The 24,470-nt window shown below is 40.8% G+C and overlaps 1 protein-coding gene across 1 annotated transcript in view; it reads left to right on the top strand.

The window, feature by feature from the left end:
* Positions 1-5,165: 5,165 nt before the first annotated feature.
* Positions 5,166-24,470, top strand: part of LOC134347946 (immunoglobulin-like domain-containing receptor 1) — a 67,631-nt gene continuing 48,326 nt past the window's right edge. Inside the window, exon 1 of the mRNA XM_063050615.1 lies at positions 5,166-5,406. Coding sequence (XP_062906685.1) covers positions 5,355-5,406 — 52 coding nt within the window. The 5' untranslated portion in view covers positions 5,166-5,354. The remainder of the gene's footprint in view (positions 5,407-24,470) is intronic.

Here is a 24,470-nt window from a genome sequence, read left to right as displayed (position 1 = left end):
ACCAGGCTTTGAAATCCTCTGAAGATTATTATAAAATAATGAAGCTTAAATATGAGTACAATTGTGTCTTGGGTAGTCAAATAGGTAATCTCTTAAAATTAAGACAAAAGCATTTTGAAATGGGGGACAAGCCTGAGGGGCTCCTGGCACGGCAGCTCAGGGGCGCCCAGGCCCTAAGGTCAATTCATTGCATTGGATTGAGGGCGGGTTAACTAATCCCAAGGAGATAAATGACTGTTTTAAAGAATTTTACAGCGAACTCTACACCTCTAAATGCAATGCCACTCAATCTGATTTGAATGACTTCTTTGACTCTTCTTGTAATGCCGAGACTTAGTGACGCTGCTAGGGAGGACTTAGATTCTGACCTCACATTGGAAGAAATAACTTCTGCCATTAAGTCATTTCCGTCCGGCAAGACTGCTGGGCCGGATGGATTTGGCTGTGAATGTTATAAGAAATTCTGTGATATCCTTGCCCACTTCTCCACAGAATGATATCTTGCTCTAAGAGAGATAAAGCCTTGCCTAGGACATTGTATGAGGCTAACATTTCACTCATTTTAAAAAAAGATAAAGAGGAAACAGACCTGGCCAGCTATAGGCCCATTGCACTTCAGAATTTCGATAGAAAGGTAATTACTAAAATGCTGGCTAACCGACTAAATAAGCATTTGTCATCTATCATTCATCCTGATCAGCCAGGATTTGTCCCGGGTAGGTTCTCTTTTTCCAATGTCAGATGCCTCCTTAATACTATATATGCTGATCATGGGAAACTAATGGGCAGCAATTTTATCCCTTGATGCACAAAAGGCTTTTGACCAGATTGAATGGCCTTACATGTTTGAGTCACTGTACAGGTTTGGGTTCGGGGAGTCATTTGTATCTTGGGTAAAACTGATATACGCCAGCCCAATGCGTTCTATTATAACTAATGCTGACAAGTCAACTCTGTTTCCCCTACACCGTTCAGTCCAGCAGGGGTGCCCTTTCTCGCTGGCCCTTTTTGCCGTCGCAGTAGAGCCCCTTGCCTTAAAAATAAGAAGTCATCCAAATATTCTGGGTTTGAAAGTGGGAGGTATTGAAACACTTATTAGTTTATATGCCAACGATGTGATACTCTACTTACAAAACACAGAAAAGTCAGTCCCTCTTCTTCTAGATTTAATCACCTCTTTTGGCAGATTATCGGGATACTCAATCAATTGGACAAAAAGTGACTTTGTGCCACTCTCCAACGACTACACGTGGGGTTTTTTGGAAAGTATCCCGTTCAAAGTAGTTAAGGATCACTTTACTTATCTCGGCTTGACAATCCCCAAAGATCCTAAATTAATATTCAAATTAAACTTCGCAGAGTTTATTTCAAAACTTAAACAGAATATAGACAGTTGGAAAACCCTACCTCTGTTCATGATTGATCGTATAAATTCAACTAAAATGGTTTCCCTTCCTTGGTTTCTCTATCTTTGTCAAAATCTCCCCATTTTTCTTACATCAGCTTTCTTTAAAGAGTTGGACTCCATAATATTGTCTTATATCTGGAATTATAAGAATCACAGGATCTCGAAAATTCATTTACAAAAGCCCAAGTCTGAAGGAGGGCTGGGATTACCTGTATTTACCTGTATTATTGGGCTGTCAATGCTAGGGCTTTAATGTTTTGGCAACAGGGGGCTCCGGATAACTTAGCCCCTGGGCTCCCTCGTGGCTATGTATGGAGTCCGACTCTGTTGTCAATTCCTCCTTGCCAGCCATGCTGTTCTCCAAGTTAGAGAAGCCTGGGACTTCAAAAAGTTTGAGTTTTGTTTTGAAAAATTCCGTCAGAATTCTAAATCAGATTAGGAGCGTTCTGAAATTACCAGAGACCTCTGTACAAACACCAATCTGTTTCAATCACTCCTTTCTACCCTCATGGTCAGATAAAACCTACCATGCTTGGAGGGAGAAGGGTCTAGTTTCTATTGAAGACCTGTACATAGAGGGATGGTTTGCAACATTTAGTCTGCTGAAAGAGAAATTTGAGCTGCCCTATTTGCACTTGTTTTGTTATTTACAAATTAGACACTACATTCAATCTCAGATTTGTAATTTTGAAATCCTTCCAGGGAAACATATGTTTTTTGATATTTTAAAGAACCCTCTTGACTCCAGGCATCTTGTTTCTAAGTTTGCATGTTTGTTCGATAGTTGCACTGTAGTGTCTACTGTGAAGATTAGAGACGCCTGGAGAGAGGAGTTGGGCATTGAATTATCTGAAGCTGCCTGGGATAAGTGGCTGTCTATGATACAGGCTTGCTCTGTTAACAGCAGGCACCAACTGATCCAGTTTAAAGTTGTCCACCATCTCCATTACTCTAAACTTAGATTGCACAGGATTTACCCTTCTGTCTTGCCAATGTGTGATAGATGCCAAGGGACGGAAGCCACGTTGTCACACACCTTTTGGTTTTGCCCATTACTGACTGGATTTTGGTCCAAAATATTCGACTGGTACTCAAAGGCCTATAAAAGATCCTTCCCCTTGGAAGCTGGTCTCGCTATATTTGGCTGCTCGCAATCTACTATTTGTTTCCCTGCAGCCACACAACAGTCTCTGATGCTGGGGATGATTGTTGCCAAAAGTCTTATCTTGAGGGAATGGAAATCACCTTCTCCCCATTCCTTTCGGAGATGGATGGCTGAAATGATCTCAGTTATACAGATGGAGAAACTTAAGTTCTTGACAACCAATTCAATTAAAAAATATTCGGCTATCTGGGATCCATTTCTTGCCTACCTGGACGAGGCCGGGGGCGGATGAACAATTTCCCCCCAGCTGATTTCTCACGGCCCTCGTTTGAGATTTAATGTTTAGTATTTTTGAGCACTTTGTACAATAGGCATCCCACTAATGTTATGGCTTTTTTTTGCTTATTTCTTTTTTTATACATGTTTGAGCTGGTATGTTTTTGTCGATTTCATTGTTTTTTTTTGAAAATTTTGAAAATAAAGTATTTTTTAAAAAAAGACAAAAAAGAGACAAGTGATATGTTGGGCCTTACAGAATGTCAAGAGAACACACACCAGTCCTTACTGTGGGGTCAACAGTCAACAGAGTGAGCACTTTCAAGTTCCTGGGTGTCAACATATCTGAAGATCTATCCTGAGCCCAACATATTATGAAGAGGGCACATCAATGGCTGTATTTCATTAGGAGTTTGAGAAAATTTGGTATTTCCCCCAAAGACTCCAGCAAAGTTCTAAAGATGTACCATGGAGGACATTCCAACTGGTTGGTTCACTGTGTGGTATAGAAGGGGCACTGCAGTGTTAGGAAGTATTCTGGAATTATGTGAATATAGCAGATGTTAGTTCAAACAAGAACCAATCTTCAGTTCTTATTGTAAATTTAAATAAGTTCAGGAAACTTGCAATTAGTCTTTAGTTTTTATTGTAAATTGCATGCAGAAAACTGAAGTTAAAAGCCCACAAACTAAAAGATGTGGTTTACAAAATGGTGACTATGTTTGCATCTTCACGAGTCAAAAGTTAAGACAATGGTCTTGTGTTAATTGCCCTATACTGTATCAACTATGGGTTTAAGGAATTTGCACCATTGTAAATGTAAATAAGTTCAGGGAAGTGACTCAGCCAAGAAATTTGAACATTGAGGGATCTCTTCTGCTGCTGGTATGTAATTCAAAGGAAGCATTGCCAACTGAGGTAAAGTAAGTCATTGTAACTATTGAAATTGTATTGAATCACCTACTGCTACCATTGATCTTAAGGATATAAAAATTGTGATGTACTTTGAGTTTGTAAGCCTCTGTTGAGGGGGTCTTTAGAATGATGCCACTTGTGGTGAATAAAGTCTATATCACCAGTGTTCGTGTCTTTCCATATAGTGATATAACACTATATCACCAGCGTTAGTGTCTTTCCATATAGTGATATAACACTAGATCACCAGCGTTAGTGTCTTTCCATATAGTGATATAACACTAGATCACAACGGTTCGTGACTTTCCATATAGTGATATAACACTGTATCACCAGTGTTAGTGTCTTTCCATATGGTGATATAACACTAGGTCACCAGCATTCGTGTCTTTCCATATACTGTACAGTAACACTATATCACCAGTGTCAGTGTCTTTCCAGGAACTTTGATCACAGTCACAACACACAGGATCAGAAAAAGCTGCGGAGGGTTGTAAACTCAGCCAGATCTATCTTGGGCACTATCCCTCCCACTATCAAGGACATCTTCAAAAGACCATGCCTCAAAAAGGCAGCATCCATCATTAAGGACTCTTACCACTAGAATATACCTTTCTTATTACTACCATCAGAGAGGAGTTACAGGAGCCTGAAGACATACACTCAATGTTTTGGGAACAGCTTCTTCCCCTCTGCCATCAGACTTCTGAATAGACAATGAACCCTTGAAACACTACCTCACTGTTTCTGCACTATTTATTTAATATATATATTTCTTATAATTTATAGTATACATTTTATGTATTGCAGTGCACTGCTGCTGCTGCTGCCAGCATTAAGGATAATAAATCTAATCCTGATCTTGGCAGAATATTGTGTACAAATTTATAACAACTATATCATAAAAGCATATAGTTCCTATAAAGTGAACATTTACCAGACTGATTCCTAGGATGGCAATTTTGTCCTATGAGTAGTGATTAAGTAGGCTACAGATCTGCTTTCTAGATTCAGAAAGACAGAGTTGGCCCACTGAAATTTACAAAATTCTTACTGGCTGTACAGATTGGATGCAGGGAGTATGCCAAAAGGAGGTAGGACAGGCAGGTGTGTTTGTGGTCAGTACCCAGAGAATGGACAGATGGGTGGGGAGAGATGTGCTCCTGTACTAGGAGGATGGACAGGCTGGGAGAAATTTGACTCCTATAGCTGGATGATAGTTGGACGGGGAGGAGATTCAGCTCCTGTTCCTGAAGGTCGGGGGTGTCAGTTCCTGCACCTGAAGGACAGGCAGGTGGGGGCGATTCGGCACCTGTGGGACACGTGGTGGGTGATCTCGGCTTCTGTACCTGGGGAACCGGCAGATAGAGGATGTCTCAGCCCGTGCACCCAGCGAGGCCGGTTCAGCTTCAGTCTGAGCCTGGGGACGAGCCTCCGCGGTCACGTGGCCTACCTGGCGCGCGGCAGCGGGCGTTGACGGTTACAGCCCTGGGCGGGGCGGCCGGCCAAACCTGGCGAACCGGTTCTCGGTGGGGGAACGGCCGCAGTCGCTCCGGCGATCCACCATCCAGAGGGCTAGCACCTGGGCGATGAATTTCAGGAAGTGAAACAGCCGCTTGTTGAAGATCGGTGGGAGTAGTTTGGGAGAAAATGGCGGGGAGCAAGCTTCTGAGTTGGATGGTCCTCGCGCTTTGCCAGACAGGTAAGGGCCAGCTAGCGCGCGGAGACCACTTCCGGAAGGTGAGGCAAGGGCCGTGGGCGGTCGGAGTTCGTGCCCGAGTTCTGTATTTTCAGCATTGTGATGGTGCAGGTACTTTGTTTTACGCCTGCGCATTGGAGCATGCAACAGGTGAATTGGGAATGGATCCCATTTTGGGAGAACAAGGCATCAGGTGTTCCACATCGCCTGCCAGCGTATGAAGTTCCCCTAGCGACAGAGGTCAAGGTGGATAAATGGATCCAGGTTCCTGGTTGAAATCAATGGATTTCTTTTAATGGGCAGGCAGCCATTCTCTGTTGGGGAAGTTTCATGATTTGAATGAACATTTACTTTTTCAAATGAGTTGATTGTAAATGCCCGTTCCAAGTTGATGGAGAGTGGGGTCGGGTAGGGGAACCGCTCGAAACGAAAGATTACAACTACCGGTCAACGCCGCACGACGAACCTGTGTTGTGCCGCTAATTTGTTTTATCACTTTGTTGGTTTATTCAGTAGAATTGATGAAGAAGTTAATGTGCAGAACTGCCGAAAGTATTAAGCATAGTCTGTCGATGTTACGAAAACTGTATGATTACATCATAGTATCTTAAAACTCTTCAACGAAAAATACCCAACAACAAACGTACTTTCTTTCTCTTGGAATTATTTAATCCTTCATAGTAATAGGAGGTGTCTCTGCTTGGAATTTGGCTTCCTGTTATGATGTGGATCCGGTCAGACTCTTAATAACTCTTAAACTGCTTTACAGCTAACTATTGTCAATTTGCAAGATATCGTCCTCAGGCTTATCTCCAAAGTGTTTATTGGTTTATTTTTGACCATTCAATCCTAGATCTGATTGTTGTCACTGTTATTTGGAGCTCTACTATCTATGTTAAATGCTTAATTATATGAAGCTCCTTTGCGATGAAAGTTAATCTACACAGCATTCTCGTTTCTGTTCATCTCAGACTGAGTAAATAAGAACGACGACACATTCAGTCCCTTAAATCTTATATTGGATCATTTTGTAAAGGCCTGTCATACTTAAAGCATAGCTCTTGTCATTTGTCAGATCAGGTGGTGAATCTGTGGAATTTATGCTACAGGCAGCTGTGGGGGGGGGCAGGTCATTGGATATAGTAAAGGTGGAGATTGATAGGTTCTTGATTAGTAAGGGCATCAAAGGTTATGGGAGAAGTTAGGAGAATGTGGTTGAGAGGGATAATAAATCAGCCATGATGGAATAGCTTAGCAGATTTGATGGGCCAAATGTCCTAATTCTGATCCTACGTTTTATAGTTTCAAAGGAATGTATTGCAAATTTAGTGGTATTTCTTCTAGTGCTTGGGATGCAATCCCAGAAATCCTGGTGCTAAAGAGGTATTGCATTATATATAAGAGGGATGTATGGCAGTCGTTTAATGTGCTGTGTGACTGCAGATCAACTATATCAGCTTGAAATTTGTTGCAGATGAGCTTTGTAATCAAATCCCATTTTTCTGATGCTTTGATTAATGTAAATTCTCATAGTAATATATTTGCTTCATCTATTCTAAATGGTTAAGCGTGGACCTATTGAAATAGAGAACCATCATGGAAACAGGCCATTTGGCCCAACAATTCCTAACTGATCGATGGGTATGCTTAATCGTTCCCTTCTCCCACCACTAGATGTGTGGCCCTGTTTAGGATTCAAGTACTGTATTCATCTAGATACTTCTTAAATACTGTTCAGTGACCCATCCTCAACCACTCTCACAGATGGTATATTCCAGCTATTTGCCTCTCTCTTGGTTAAGAATGTACCTTTATCCCCTGTAATTTCTTTCCCCTCACCCCAATCCTATGTCCTGTAGTTTTTCTCTCTGATATGCAGAAATGTTCCTTGCAGTCTACCATGCTTATACCCCTCATAACTTGCACCTCTTTCTTAACATCCTCTACTCCAGGGATACTAGACATTTCCCTGCTTCTTTCTTTGTAAAGGGGAACCACATTTGCTGTACTGGAGTAATTTGGTTGCTCTCTTGTGTCTAGAGAAGGCTTATCAATCCTCCCATAGCAGCCTGGGATAAATCTCATCTGGCCTGGGTACTTATCCACTTCTAAGCCTTCAAGAGCAACGAGTAATCGCTCTATGTCTGGAGACCTGTATTAGACTTTCACCTGCCCCTTCAGTGAATTCTCCAACTATACAGTCTGTTTCCATTGTGAATTTGAATGGAAGACATTCATTTAGGACAAGTGACAGGGCAGGAAGAGGTATCATCAAGATAGCTGTGAGAGCCAGTAGGTTTATAGAAGTTATTAGTAGAGTTTAGAGTTTGTGGTTCTGGAGGCGGACCGACACATGAAAAGAATAGTGCATAGAATGAGAAGAACATTTTTTTTATAAATTTAAGTGTTGCAGGATTAATCTTAGGAAGCAATCCAAATGATCTCTGTAGGTGACAAAGGTATAATTGGGAGAGTTTCAACATCACACAAAGTAGATCAGATAGAGTTGGGTCACAATGTTGACTTGGAACCTCCCTTGCTCTTTAAAATAGTCATGGCTATGTTGCATCATCCTAATGTTTTGGTTTACAATCTCATCTGGTAAATGGTACTTCTGCATAACTTGACTCCATTTGGTCCCCCTTGGCCTTCCTTCCTAAATCTGCGACACTGTGCATGCTTTCGATCTCTTTAATCACTTTTTAGTTCTCTGGCCCTGGTCACCTCATTTTCGCTGTGGATGTCCAGTCCTCCAGTCCCTATACACTTCTATCCTCCAGCAGGGAAGGCCTTAAAGCTTTCAATTTCTTTCTAGACAACAGATCTAACCAGTTCCCCTCCACCACCACGTGGAACTGGCCTTCACTCTCATCAACTTTTTCTTTCGGCTCCTCCTACTTTCTCCAAACACGAGGCACAGCCATCTTTCTATGCTAAATCAATGACTGCATTGATGTTGCTTCCTGTACCCATGCTGAGCTCATCAATTTCATCGACATGGTCTCCAACTTCCACCCTGCCCTCAAATTTACCTGACCCATCTCTGACACCTCCATCCCCTTCTCTCTGTCTCCATCTCTGGAGACAGACTGCTTGTTAATCTTTTGTAAACCTACTTAAACTTGTGTCTATTTTGACTATACCTCTTCCCACCATGTTATCTGTAAAAATGCTTACTCCCCTTTCTCAGTTCCTCTGTCGCCACTGCATCTGTCAGTACATTTGAGAAGTCCTCCCTCAAAGAACATGATTTCTCGTCCTCCACTATTGATGCTACCCTCACCCACATCTCCTCCATTTTGTAGACATTCTACCCTCACCTCATTTTTGTACCGCATTTACAGAGGTAGAGTACATTTTGTCCTTGCCTACCACTCAGCCTCTTCATCCATAACATCATTCACCAGAACTTTTGCCATCGACAATGATTTCTATGACTAAACACATCTCTCCTCCCACTTACTCTCTGCTTTCCACAGGGTTTGCTTTTTATGTAACTCCCTTGTCTACTTGTCTCTCTCCATTGATCTCACTCCTGGCACTTATTTCTGCAAGCGGGACAAGTGCTGCACCTACATCTACATGTCCAGCCTTGCCACCATTCAGGGCCCAAAAACAGTCCTTCTAGATAAGGCATCATCACTGTGGTCCTATCAGTAGTTAGCAATGAAGAGATCCAGAGCAGGCAGAAGACCAGAGCAGCAGCCATTGTCCCATCCACTGCCACCAGCCTCATAGTTCATGAACATTGATTTCTCAAACTTCCGGTAATGCCCACCCACCTCTCCTTCAGCATTCTCCATTCCTGTTTCCCTGTCTCACTTCTTCTTCTTACCTGCCTATCACCTCCCTCTAGTGCTCCTCCCCTTTTCTTTCTTCCATGGCCTTCTGTCCTCACCTATCAGATTACCCCTTCTACAGCGCTATAACTCTTTCACCAATCAACTTCCCAAATCTTTACTTCACTCCTCCCACTTCCTGGTTTCACCTGTCACCTTGTGTTTCTTCCACCCCTCCCCCACCTTCTTGTTCTGACTCCTCACCTTTTTTTCCAGTCCTGACGAAGGGTCTCAGTCCGAAGCATTTTTTCCATAAACTGCCTGGCTTGCTGAGTTCCTCCAGAATTTATGTCTATTCCTCATATTCTATCTGAGTAGTCTTTAACCTGATGGCATGAACATTGATTTCTCTAACTTCTGGTAATTTTTCCACTTCCCCTTCTCTCTTTTTCATTACACATTCTGGCTTTCCTCTTACCCCTTCTCATCTGCCCATCACCTCTGTCTGGTGTCCATCCTCCTTCCTTTTTCTACCATGGTTCACTCTCCTCTCTAATAGGGTTCCTTCTTCAGCTCTTTACCTCTTCCATTTATCACATCCCAGCTTCTCACTTCATCGCCTCTCACGCACCCACTGACCTTCCCCTTTCCTGGTTCCACTTATCATTTGCCAGTTTATACTTCTTCCCCTTCTCCCACCTTTTTCTGGCTTCTTCCCCCTTCCTTTCCAGTCCTGATGAAGGGTCTCAGCCAAAAATGTCAACTGTTTATTCCTGTCCACTGATGTTGCCTGATCTTTAGTTCTTCCAGGATTTTGTTGTTTGTTGCTCTGGATTTCCAACATCTGCAGAACCTCTTGTATTTACTCCTGCCAGTTCACTATTTCCTGAGTATTAGATGGGAATGTTGCTTTGATTGTTATATTAATTTGTCTCCAGCAGATGATCAAGGAGCTAGAAAAAGATTGATTCTATAGCATCAAATAATATGACCAATTAAAAGTCTGCAGAATGGACAAAGGTACATAATTGGGTAGTTATAGACTTAAAACATTTTAATGGTTAGAGGAACCGTCATTGATACAGGAACTTAAGAGGCAAAAGCTGAACCGAGCTGGCACAGCCCCAATCAGATAAAATATTGGGAAAGCAGCACTGGAGCATGATACTATGAAAGGATACAAGAGATACTATGAAAGACTACTGAGTGATTAAGGAGTCAAATGAGGTGTACTGTATTACAGAGCAAATGTGATTTTGGATTAGGGTAATTTCTGTTCAGAGGCAGGGACAAAAGCATCAATGGAATGGCACTGAATGGACAATGAACCCATTAACATTCCTTGGTTTTTTTTACTTTTGCACGACTTAGTTAACTTATTTTTACATGTACTTAATGTAATTTTTAGTTTTTATTTCTGCTGCAAAACAACAAATGTCACGACAAATGCCAGTGATATTAAACCTTATTGTTGACTCCAGCAGCCTGGGTTCAATAAAGACCTCTGCTGCTGTCTGTGTGCAGTACGCAAAACCCCTGTGATCACATGGATTTCCCCCAGATGTTCAAATTTTGACCCACCTCTCAAAAATATGTTGGTTGTTAGGTTATTTGGCTACTGTAAATTTACCTTCCTGTGGGGGACCACTGGCAAGTTGAGAAAGCGGTTAATAAGATGAAATATGCATTGTTTATTGCTTCATCAACAGAGGCATGGAGTTTAAAAGCATGAAGTGACTTAAAACACTTGTCTGGCCTCAGTGGCGTACTGTGTTCAATGCTAATGCTTTATTATTTTTGAAAGATGTGGAGATGGTCTAGAGGAGATTTGCAGGTATGTCAGTAGTTGATGAGGTGACAAACTAAACTTGTGAGGATAGATTGGAGAAGCTGGAGCTTCTATGGAAAGAAAAGGCTGAAAGGAGATCTGATGAAAATAAATAAAATGATGGCAGGGTCTTGACAGAGTGGATAGGCTGGTCCTATTGGTTCAATCCTTATTGCCTTTCTTCTTTGCATGTAATTGTAGTTTATTTATTTTTTATTATTAATTTTTTTATTAGTAAATTTACTCGGAGAGTGGTAGCTGTGTGGAATGAGCTTCCAGCAGAAGTGGTTGAGGCAGGTTCTATGTTGTCGTTTAAAGTTAAATTGGATAGATATATGGATAGGAAAGGAATGGAGGGTTATGGGCTGAGTGGAGGTCGGTGGGAATAGGATAGGGTAAGAGTTCGGTATGGCCTAGAAGGGCCAAGATGGCCTGTTTCCATGCTGTAATTGTTATATGGTTATATGATTAATTAGGCTATTAGACCCATCATGTCTACTCTGCAATTTCGTCATGGATGATCCGTTTCCCTCTCAGCCCCAATCTCCTGCCTTCTCCCTGTATCCCTTCATGCCGTGACTAATCAAGAATCTAACAACCTCTGCCTTAAATATACCCAATCATTTGGCCTCCATAGCTGCCTGTAGCAACGAATTCCACAGATTCTTCACCCTCTGCCTAAAGAAATTCCTCCTCATCTCCATTCTAAATGGACATCTTTCTATTCTGAGGCTGTGGCATCTCATCTTGGATTCCTCCACCATAGGAAACATCCTCTACACATCCACTTTTATCAAGGTCTATTAACATTCAATAGGTTTCAATGAGGTTCTGCCTCATTCATCCCAATTCCAGTGAATACAGGCCCAGAGCCATCAAACACTCCTCATATGATCATTTTCGTGAAGCTCCTTTGAACCCTCTCCAATGTCAGCCATCCCTTCTTAGATAGGGGACCTAAAACTGTTCACAATACTCTAAGTGAGGCCTTGTAAAGGCTCAATATTAAATCCTTGTTTTTGTATTCTAGCCCTCTCGAAATGAATGCTAACATTGCCTTCCAGACAACTGACTCAACTGCAACTTAACCTTTTAGGGAATCCTCCACCAGGACTCCCAGTTCCCTTTGCACCTTAGATTTTTGAATTTTCTCTCCATTTAGAAAATAATCTATGCTTTTAATTCTTCTCCCAAAGTGCACGTCCATACACTTCCCAATGCTGTATTCCATCTTCCATTTCTTTACGCATTCTGCTAATCTGTCTAAGACATTCTGTAGCCCCTCTACTTCCTCAAAACTACTTGTTCCTCCACCTATCTTCAAATCATCTGCAAACTTCACAACAAAGCCATCAATTCTATCATCCAAATCATTGACATACAACGTAAAAAGAAGGGATCCCAAGGCAGATCCCTGTGGAACACCACTAGTCACTGGCAGCCAATCAGAAAAAACTCCCTTTATTCCCACTCTTTGCCTCCTGCCAATACCCAATGCTCTATCCATGCTAGTAGCTTTCCTGTAATACCGTGGGCTCTTAATTTGGTAAGCAGCCTCATGTGGCACCTTGTCAAAGGCTTTCGGTAAATCCAAGTGCACAACATCCACTGATTCTTCTTTGACTATCCTGCTTATTATTTCTTTAAAGATTTCCAACAGATTTGTCAAGCAAGATTTTCCCTTAAGGAAACCGTGCTGACTTTGGCCTGTTTTATCATGTGCCTCCAAGTATCGCAGAACCACATTCTCAACGCCAACATCTTCGCAACCACTGAGGTCTAGCCTATAATTTCCTTTCTTCTGCTTCTCTTCATTCTTGAAGAGTGGAGTGACATTTGCAATTTTCCATACTTCCAGAATGATGCCAGAATCCATTGATTCTTGAAAGATCATTACTAGTGTCTCCATAATCTTTTCAGCCACCTCCTTCAGAACCCTGTGGTGTATATCATCTAGTTCAGGTGATTTATCAACCTTCTGCCCTTTCAATTTCCCAAGCACCTCTTCTTTAGTAATGGCAACTTCACACACTTCTGCTTCCAACTCTCTTGAACTTCAGGCATATTGCTACTGTCTTCCACAGTGAAGATGGATTTAAAATACTTATTCAGTTTCTGTTTCCTTGACCCCATTACTTCCTCTCCAGTTATCATTTCCCCGTGGTCTGATATCTACCCTTACCTCTCTTTTATACTTTGGAAATCTGAAGAAACTTGATATTATTGGCTAGCTTAACCTTCATATTCCACCCTTTCCTCCTTTATGACATTTTTAGTTGCTTTGTGTTGGTTTTTAAAAGCTTCCCAACCCTCTAACTTCCCACGACTTTTTGCTCTATCATATGCCCTCTCTTTGGCTTTTGTTATCTTTGACTTCTCTTGCTAGTCACAGTTGCACCATGGTGCCTTTAGAATATTTCTTCTCGTTTGGATGTATCTATCCTGCAAATTGCTCCCAGAAATTTCAGGCATTGCCGCTCTGCCTTCGTCCCTGTTAGTGTTCCCTTCTAATCAATTTTGGCTTGCGCTTCTCTCATGCCTCCGTAATTCCTTTTACTTCACTGTATTATCGATACATCTGACTTTAGCTTCTCCATCTCAAATTGCAGGCTGAACTGTATCATATTATGATCAATAGCACCTAAGGGCTCCTTTACCTTAAGCTCTCTAATCAATTCTAGTTCATTGCACCGAGTGGCCTTAATATGGGGTTCAAACTATCTGGAGTAAGTACTCCCAATTCAATTACTGCACTGCTAAATATTACAGCCACATGAACCATGCTGTTGCAGTAGAAAGATTGATCTTTCTAGTAGAAGGTAGAAAGATAATAACAGTAGTTCCATGAGTATAAATCATTTTCTTTTTATGTAGCTGCAACAAATCTTTTTACTACAAAAACTTTGCAATTGCATTTCTTCTATGATTCATCAGATTCAGATTTATTTATCATGTGTACATGTTATCATACAGTAAAATGTGTCATTTGTATTAGCAACCAGTGTACCCAAGAATGTGCTGGGGGCAGCCTGCAAGTATCACCTTACATTCCAGAAGCAACATAGCATGCTCACAATGCTTGTCATGAATACTGTACATTTTGCTTCCAAATGTTAAAATAAGCAAATGAACTGTGAAGTCTTCAAATAATAAGTTTGACCCCAACTCATCTGATGTCTGAAGTATTCATCTACTTTCTGGACTGGGTATTGGTGGCAAATATTGGAAACTTCCATCTTTGGAGCTTCCATCTTTATTGTCTCTAATTTGCTAAAATCCATTGTAACACTGGAAAGTGAACTTCAGAACTGGGTCTAAACAATCCTAACCATATTAGAATCCTTAAATACAATTTTCTCAATGTAAGAAGGAATACTAACACGTGTAGATCCATGTCCTTTGTATTCTGTCTTCATTCCTGCTGTCACTTATAAGACCATTGCACACTTTTTACATATAGATTAGTGAATTTATAAGATTTTCTAATTAAATTGTTGGTTACAATGCTTTAATTAAATGAGTCTTTATTTTAATACAATTTATATAACGTCCAGGAAATGTGATTGGATAAACATCACATCTACTTTTGTAGGATTCTGCATAAAAACAATCTCAAGTATTTATTGCAGGTAATTGTTAACTAGTTGTAATGCAAGCAGTTGGAGGCGGTCATTTGGTGGATTGTGCAATGACAGGTTGTTTTTTTTCTACTCCATTTGAGTTTCAAATGAAACTCTAAGTTTCTGTTAACCCTTTAAGAGCAATAGACTAGATATTAACTCTTTCTTAAACTTGGAGCACTTAGAATGTGAAAAGCTTTTATTATTTGTATACTTTAATGTCATTGGCCTGTAATTATACATTTAAAAATTATACATTTTTTAAATTATGCATTTTAAAAACTGCCACTGATAAAAGGTTATGAACATGGGAACATGGCTACAAAATAAGGGTTGGATCATTTAAATTTACACACGTAGAAATTCTTTCTGTCCCTGAGGGCCGGATCATTAGATAGATTTGAGGTGGAGATAGTTAGATAAATATTTGGAAGATTGAGGAGTTGAGGGCATTGGTTAACAGGCACAGTATTGGCCAGCATAAATGAACCATAATCATCTTAAATGGTAAGACAAACTTGAGGGACCAAATAGTTTACCTCCTACTCCTATGTTCTTGTGGTCATATCCCTCTGATATTTTATAAGATTGATTATGGAAGTGTATTTCATAGAATTAAGAATAGTAGAGAAACAAGTTCATCAAGTTAGGTTAATGTTTCTCTCTCTGTGACATGCGATTAACCCCTTGTGGCTTGACAGTGAGAAGAGGCAGTGTTACAATAATGTGGAATTCTGTGCTGCAAGTATACCAGATGTCCATCTAGTTGGTACGTTTCTGGTATTTTGGGAATTCTAACCACATGCAGAAGAAGCTGAACCTTGATACAATACAAACTTAATAAGCAGTTGTGTAAATCATGCACATGATGGGTTGGCCAGAAAATATTGTTAAGAAGAGGGTCAAGAAAGGAAAATATTTAAATATCTGGATTATGGTCTAAAATGAGCAGATGCTTTTGATCACCCTTTGACTGACATTGCTACCAGAAACTCATTACACTTACCCCAGCCCTGTATGTTCCAACCTCAATCCAATGTATGCACTTGACCATTGAGGAATGTTCTTCCACCAGCTTCCGTCCTCATCTACCTGCTGGCTACTGATATCTCTTGGGATGACCATTTTAAATGAAAGTGAGGATTGAGATTTAGGATGACCCAAATTGTAGATTAGCCAGACAATCAAATGCTTACAACATTATTCCTTACACTGAATTCACACTATGAATTAACATCTGGGCTTTGGAATAATTGCTGTCCTTGCTCTGGATAAATTTTAACAAATATATTTATAGAGTTGAGAGACACATCTTTGGTCCACTGTTTCTTCACTGACCAACAAACTTTAGATATAAATATCCTACAGAAATTCCATTTTATTTTCCCTACATTCCCATCAACTCAAAATATTCTAAGTTCTGATTTCTGACATTCTCTAATTTGAATGATTTTGTAGAATCTTTGTTGGGGTTCCCAGCCTTTCTTCATTGTAGTGGTATTTTTTGATTTGTGCTCTTTCTAGCATAGCTTTCAATGGTGAAAGGGATGGGAAATAGTTCATAAAATCTTATAAGCTCAACCATCACTAATTCATTTTTATACATTTTAATTTGTTTCTGTGGGTACTTCTTAAGCATATTCCATGTGCATGTTCCTGCTAAAGCCTTTGCATTGAAATACTTGCATTCAAGACAAATCTCAGAATGCTCAACTGTATGATGGCAATTATATTGTCAAAAGAAAAGCAGTTAGTCAAATTATAAACTATGATTATAAATTATGATTCATTCATAAACTGATTTATTACATATTGATGCCATTTGGCTTTCATTCATGTGTCAATATGCTGAAGGCCTTTGTTTACACCACATGATGAAAAAAGAGGAAATAATTGGTAAAGTAAATCTTGATTAAGGCTGCAATAGAATCAAACGATTCCGATGATGTGACTGCAGGCACTCCAAACTTGACCTTTAGATCTTTAGATTAAATGTTGTTTGAGCTTTGTCTTCAAATATACTGTTTAATCTTTAAGTATTCATGTTTTGTGTTAGTTTGATAGTTTTGGAAAAAAGAAAGTCAACTTAATACTGTATTTACAAAGGTTATTGAATATTAGGCCATATGTGATAATGTCGGACTAAGTATATACTGAATTTCTGCTTCTTAGTTGTTGCTTGGCAATCCAATCTGACATGCGTTCAAATGCCCCAAGGCAACTGGGGAATTTAAGCAGAGTTAATCAGATAAATCTGGAATATAAAATAACTATCAGTGAACATTAATATAAGGGTACACTTTTGACCTTCTAGGGGAAGAGACCTGCTGTCCTTTACGGATCTGTTGTTCTGTTTTAGGCTCCTAGCAAGTGATTCTATTCCAGGACATTTAGGGATGGACAAAGAAATGTGCCAGTTTTACCCCCAATCTGTGATTGAATTGTACGTTATGTTCAATGATAACAGATTATTTATTTCAGGGCAGAATCTGGATGATATATTCCTCAATCTCTATTCATAATCACCTTATCCAACAGTTTTTCCTCCATACTCCAAACCAGGTATATATTCTACCTAGGAAATCTTGAATTCTCAGTGTAGTGATTGAACTACTGTCCATGAGACTCAGGATGTTTTGCTAATTCATTATTTTTACTTACCAAATATGGCTTCTGATACATTTATTGTTCAACTCAGACCTGTAGTTAGTTAACTAACTGCACTGCAATTCCCATTTCTACCTCCTACCCAGGATCCACAAACCCGCTTGTCCAGGTAGACTCATTGTTTCTGCTTCTTCCTGCCCCCACTGAACTTTGTGTCTGCATTCCTCGACACTGTTCGATCCCTTCCTACCTACATCTGTGACACTTCATGTGCTCTGGATCTTTTCAGTGATTTCAAGTTGCTTGGTCCCCATCATCTTATTTTCACTACGGATGTCCAGTCCCTGTAGACCTCCAACCCTCACCGGGAAGGCCTCAAAGCTCTCCGTTTCTTTCTGCACGCCAGACTCTACCAGTTCCCCTCCACCATCACTCTCCTCTGTCTGGTGGACTTGTCCTCACGCTCAATAATTTCTCCTTTGGCTCCACCCACTTCCTTCAAATAAAAGGTGTAGCTGTGACTCGTATGGGTCCCAGCTATGCCTGCCTTTATGTCAGCTACTTGGAACAGTCTGTGTTCCAAGCCTTAACTGGTATCAATCCCCAACTTTTCCTATGCTACATCGACTGCATTGGTGCTGATTCCTGCACTCATGTAGAGCTCATCTACTTCATCAACTTTGCCTCCAGCTTTAATCGTACCCTCAGATTTATCTGGTCCATTTCTGACACCTCTCTCCCCTTTCTTGATTTCTCTGTCTCTCTCTGGAGACAGCTTATCTACTGATGTCTAATATAAGCCCATAGAGTCTCACAGCTATGTGGACTATACCTCTTCCCACCCTGTTACTTGCAAAAACACCATCCCCTTCTCTCAATTCCTCTATGTCTGCTGCATCTGTTCTCAGGAAGAGGCTTTTCATTCCAGAACTAAGGAGATGTTCTCCTCCTTCAAAGATAGGGGCTTTCCTTCCTCCAGTATCAACGCTGCCCTCAACTACATCTCTTCCATTTCACACATGTCTGCCCTCACCCCAGCTTCCTGCCACCCCACCAGGGATAGGGTTCCTCTTGTCCTCATCTACCATCCTACCAGCCTCCAGGTTTAGCACATAATTCTCCATAACTTCCGCTATCTCCATTGGGATCTCCCACCAAGCACATCCTTCCCTTCCCCCACACTTTCTGCTTTCCACAGGGATTGCTCCCTATGCGACTCTCTTGTCCATTCATTGCTCCCCACTGATCTCCCTCCTGGCATTTGTCCTTGCAAGTGGAACACCCACTGATCTCCCTCCTGGCATTTATCCTTGCAAGTGGAACAAGTGCTACAACTGCCCCTACACCTCCTTCCTTTCTACCATTCAAGGCCCCAAAGAGTCCTTCCAGGTAAGGCAACACTTCACTTGTGAGTCTTTTAGGGATGTCTACTGTATCTGGTTCTCCCAGTGTGGCCTCCTGTATATCGGTGAGGCCTGACATAGATTTGGAGACCGCTTCGCTGAGCACCTATGTTCCGTCTGCCAGAAAAAGTGGGGTTTGCAGTGGCCACCCATTCCAATTCCAACATGTCAGTCCATGGCCTACTCTGCTGTCACAATGAGGCCACCCTCAGGTTGGAGGAACAACACCTGATATTCTATCTGGGTAGCCTCCAACCTGATGGCATGAACATCCATTTCTTGAACTTCCAGTAATGCCCCTCCCCCCTTCACCATCTCCATTCCCATTTCCCTCTCTTACCTATTGAAGGGTTTCGGCTCAAAACATCAACGATATTCTTTTCAATAAATGCTGCCTGGCCTGATGAGTTCCTCCAGCATTTTTTGTGTGTTGCTTGGATTTCCAGCATCTGCAGATTTCTTCTTGTTTGTGACTGGCTTGCTGAGGTTCATTTTCTAAAAGATCATAGTGAAACAGGTGGATATTGACGGCAAACTGGGTATCCTAACTGATCTTTGCTTCCCTATTTAGTTAATTAATTCAACTTGCATTTCACAGCTGGCATGGTGTAATTTGTACTTGTGGCACCAGATCATTAGTTTAAACCTTTTCACTCCTATTCCAGTTGTTATGTTGTGCTAATGTTGGGCTAATTATTCCTACTACCATGCTCTCGGTAGTGCTAGATATGACAGTTTCAGATTTTAAGAAAAAAAATCTTTATTTTCTGATTGGATTCTATCTTCATGTTAAGATAACTTTTAAGGACAACATTTTCAGACGATAAATTCTATGTGACCTTAAAATCCTAATTAATTGAATTTTGCCCTGTTTCAGCATCCTTAATTTTTGCATTCTGAAATATGCCCGATCTAATTTTATGTGCAATAAAATCATAAAATGCTGGAAATTGGTGGGGAAGCATCTGTAGATTTATTGTTTTTGGACAACGTCCTTTCATCAAAATAAGTTTCTATCCCAATCTTTTACGTGCCATTGTTACGTAACCGGCAACAGTGAATATCAATCGAGACAGATTATATAAAAATAACCAAACCTTTATTAAACACCAGTAAATGATAAGGGAAAAAAAACAAACAAAAGCTTTAACCGGAAGTTAACAGATATGCAGCCGTTCACCAACTCGCCACTCGGCTCTGGTTCTTACAGCGTTAAATGCGTAAACAGTTCTTAAAGCAATACAGTCAGATATATTTCTTAAAGCGATAACTTCAAAAGTCCAACAGATTGACATGTTCAATTGAGAGAGACTTCTCTGGAGAAGGATTTCTTCACAGACGCAACTTCACTGCTGGTTCTGTCCACAGGATTCATGATGTGGAAAATAAACAGTTTAAATTGACTGACCTTAAATTCCTTCAGAGGGAGAGAGCACACCTGTGCGTGAACTCATTTGTCTTTTGGCAAGAGTTATCTCGATGCAGGTTGCTACTCCAACGAAGACTCAATAAGGTCGATCCTTTATTAAACTGCCAGATGATGCCGACTTCTCTCCATCCTTCAATCCTGCACTTTGATGAATTCTTCACTGTCCCTTTGAATGTTGGAATTGAGTAAATCAACATATCTAGCAAAAATTTCCAGTCCAAATAATAATGGTATCTTGCAACAGAATGCACAACTGTTTTAAAAATGAAACTGCATCACCAAAAACAAACACACAACAGAAACGGAGATACAGCACGTTCTACCTGGAAATTTACAAACTCAAAAACCAACTGCATCACCTGGGTCGACCCTTATATAGTCACGGGGCACATGTCATCACGTGACCTCACATCGGCGGGAAAATCACATCAGGTGACCTCCAAAAGACCATTACATCATTCTCACAAAAAAAAAACAGATCTCCTTGGGCACGTAATACCATGGACCCTGACCATTAACTGAGGGGTCTGTGGACCCCGGGTTGGGGAAATCCTGGTTTATTTTTCACGTGGATCTTGTTTTCTTTTCCAACTCTCTTATTAGAAATATTATTACATATTCAGCATTACCCCATTGAGGGATACATTTCATCTATAGTGCTATCTATAAACCAATTCTCTATTTAATTCTTTGCCAGCTCTTGGACCAAACACATTCCCTTACTTATTTTCTTACAGTCTGTTCTTTCTCAGAGGTCCATCAACTCTGACTTATTCATTGGCTATGCATCGACTCAAGGGGTAATGCACAGCAATCAGTTAAACAACACCTTTTTGGGATGTGGGCAATATCTAGAGCATCCAGGGCAACCACACACTCTCACAGGGAGAATATATGTATTCCATGCAGACAATGCTGGGGATTTTAGGATCAAATTCCAGACACTGGAGCGATGGGACAGCAATGACACTTGCTGCATTATTGTGCCACACATTTACTTTGCATGTTGTAGTGAAATGTTCTGCTTGGAATATATCATTGAGCAAAATGTGACTTATTCCTATTGCAGAAGTCTACTGTAAAAACAATCTGCTGCCCATTCATTTATTACTTGGACGTGTTTGCCTCAGGAAATGCACCTAAAGCAGGAACCCTAGGACAGGCTGAAAGGATTAAATGAGCACCCTGGGAAATGCATATGCATCCAGTGTTTGAGTTCCTGGCAGTCCATCAAATGATGTGTCTGCTTTTTGTTTGGAGTAATTTGATCCGCAAGAGCGGGCTATGTGGTTAACAGGAAGAGTTGAACAGGTCTGAGCATCTGTTCGGGAAAAGTCAGTGAGATAACTCAGTAGGAATAAGGAAATGTGTAGAAAATATATCCACACGTGTCAAAATCCAAAATTAGAGGTCATAATTACAAAGCAGTAACAAATTAAATTAAGATGGAATTCATGAGCAACAATTTCTCCCCAAACGATGGTAAGGATGTAAACATATAACCTGTTCCCTCTACAGATGCTGCCTAACCTGTTGAGTTCCTCCAGCTTTTTTGTGTGTTGGTCAAAGTTGGATGATTATGCATTGAGTGAGTGGGGGGGTCAAAAAGGGGACAAAATAGGGAGTCAGAGAATGGACAGAAGAAGACAATGGCAGAGGGAAGGCAGGGAACCAGAGGTCAGGGTTACCTGAAATAGAAAAATTTAATGTTCATGCCATAGGATGTAGTACAGGTCGACCTTCACTAATCCAGCACCATTGGGACTTGAGGAGTGCTGGATTAGTGAAAATGCCGAATTACAGAAGGATCACATTAAGCATTATCAGTGCCGGATTATCAAAGGAACCGGATTACAGGTAGTCGGATTACTGAAGGTCGACCTGTATACTTTAGCAGAATATGAGGTGTTCCTCTGGTTTGTGAGGCTCAACACAAGCTGGAGGAAAATCCATCCTGCTCCATTTTGGCATGTCATTCTCTTAATTTTGAAGGGACTGTTTCAAATAAGCTTTCCATTCCTCATCAACGGTTTTCTTTATTCTTTTAAAAATCAGTAAATGGCCTTTGCATAATTATGTTTTAATTATCAATACAATATATATATTTTTGCTAAATATTCAAGTGCAAAACTGAAATATTACTGGAATACGACAGTTCTGCAAATTTGGATGTTTGAAGGACAAAGTTGTTTGTAGAGTAAAGGTTTTTACACTTTTCCACTTCAGTGATTACTTGTCACTAGTGGCCTGCATCAAGATTTCACATATTTTTAAGTAGAGGTTGGCATAGCCAAACAGGATTTGGGCATAGGTGAACACTCACCCTTTTGAAACTTAGAATGATTCTTTCACAGGAGTATCCAAACCATTGAAAATCCACTTGCCATAGTAGTAAGGAGAAAAGTAAAAGTGGCAGGCCGACAAATCCAGGGCAAGCATCAAAAAGGGCCACTTTTCAACATAATGGTATAAGGGCTAAGAGAGTTGTAAAAGAGCACCTGAAGGCTTTGTGTGTCAATGCAAAGAGCATTTGTAACAGGGTGGATGAATTGAAAGTGCAGATTGTTATTAATGATTATGGTATAGTTGGGATCACAGAGACATGGCTCCAGGGTGACCAAGGATGGGAGCTCAACGTTCAGGGATATTCAATATTCAGGAGGGATAGACATGAAAGAAAAGGAGGTGGGGTGGCGTTGCTGGTTAAAGATGAAATTAACGCAATAGAAAGGAAGGACATAAGCCGGGAAGATGTGGAATCGATATGGGTAGAGCTGCATAACACTAAGAGCAGAAAACGCTGGTGGGAGTTGTGTACAGGCCACCTAACAGTAGTAGTGAGGTCGGAGATGGTATTAAACAGGAAATTAGAAATGTGTGCAATAAAGGAACAGCAGTTATAATGGGTGACTTCAATCTACATGTAGATTGGGTGAACCAAATTGGTAAAGGTGCTGAGGAAGAGGATTTCTTGGAATGTATGCGGGATGGTTTTTTGAACCAATATGTCGAGGAACCAACTAGAGAGCAGGCTATTCTAGACTGGGTTTTGAGCAATGAGGAAGGGTTAATTAGCAATCTTGTCGTGAGAGGCCCCTTGGGTAAGAGTGACCATAATATGGTGGAATTCTTCATTAAGATGGAGAGTGACATAGTTAATTCAGAAACAAAGGTTCTGAACTTAAAGAGGGGTAACTTTGAAGGTATGAGACGTGAATTAGCTAAGATAGTCTGGCAAATGACACTTAAAGGATTGACGGTGTATATGCAATGGCAAGCATTTAAGGATTGCATGGATGGACTACAATTGTTCATCCCAGTTTGGCAAAAGAATAAATCAAGGAAGGTAGTGCACCCGTGGCTGACAAGAGAAATTAGGGATAGTATCAATTCCAAAGAAGAAGCATACAAATTAGCCAGAAAAAGTGGCTCACCTGAGGACTGGGAGAAATTCAGAGTTCAGCAGAGGAGGGCAAAGGGCTTAATTAGGAAGGGGAAAAAAGGTTATGAGAGAAAACTGGCAGGGAACATAAAAACTGACTGTAAAAGCTTTTATAGATATGTGAAAAGGAAAAGACTGGTAAAGACAAATGTAGGTCCCCTACAGACAGAAACAGGTGAATTGATTATGGGGAGCAAGGACATGGCAGACCAATTGAATAATTACTTTGGTTCTGACTTCACTAAGGAGGACATAAATAATCTTCCAGAAATAGTAGGGGACAGAGGGTCCAGTGAGATGGAGGAACTGAGCGAAATACATGTTAGTAGGGAAGTGGTATTGGGTAAATTGAAGGGATTAAAGGCAGATAAATCCCCAAGGCCAGATGGTCTGCATCCCAGAGTGCTTAAGGAAGTAGCCCAAGAAATAGTGGATGCATTAGTGATAATTTTTCAAAACTTGTTAGATTCTGGACTAGTTGCTGAGGATTGGAGGGTGGCTAATGTAACCCCACTTTTTAAAAAAGGAGGGAGAGAGAAACCGGGGAATTATAGACCGGTTAGCCTAACGTCGGTGGTGGGGAAACTGCTGGAGTCAGTTATCAAAGATGTGATAACAGCACATTTGGAAAGCGGTGAAATCATCGGACAAAGTCAGCATGGATTTGTGAAAGGAAAATCATGTCTGATGAATCTCATAGAATTTTTTGAGGATGTAACTAGTAGAGTGGATAGGGGAGAACCAGTGGATGTGGTATATTTGGATTTTCAAAAGGCTTTTGACAAGGTCCCACACAGGAGATTAGTGTGCAAACTTAAAGCACACGGTATTGTGGGTAAGGTATTGATGTGGATAAAGAATTGGTTAGCACACAGGAAGCAAAGAGTGGGAATAAACGGGACCTTTTCAGAATGGCAGGTAGTGACTAGTGGGGTACCGCAAGGCTCAGTGCTGGGACC

The sequence above is a fragment of the Mobula hypostoma genome, chromosome 6 (genome assembly GCF_963921235.1).
Source record: "Mobula hypostoma chromosome 6, sMobHyp1.1, whole genome shotgun sequence".
NCBI classification, from domain to species: Eukaryota; Metazoa; Chordata; class Chondrichthyes; order Myliobatiformes; family Myliobatidae; genus Mobula; species Mobula hypostoma.
The sequence above is the reverse complement of the archived record's forward strand: the minus strand, read 5'-3'. Positions and strand labels throughout refer to the sequence as shown.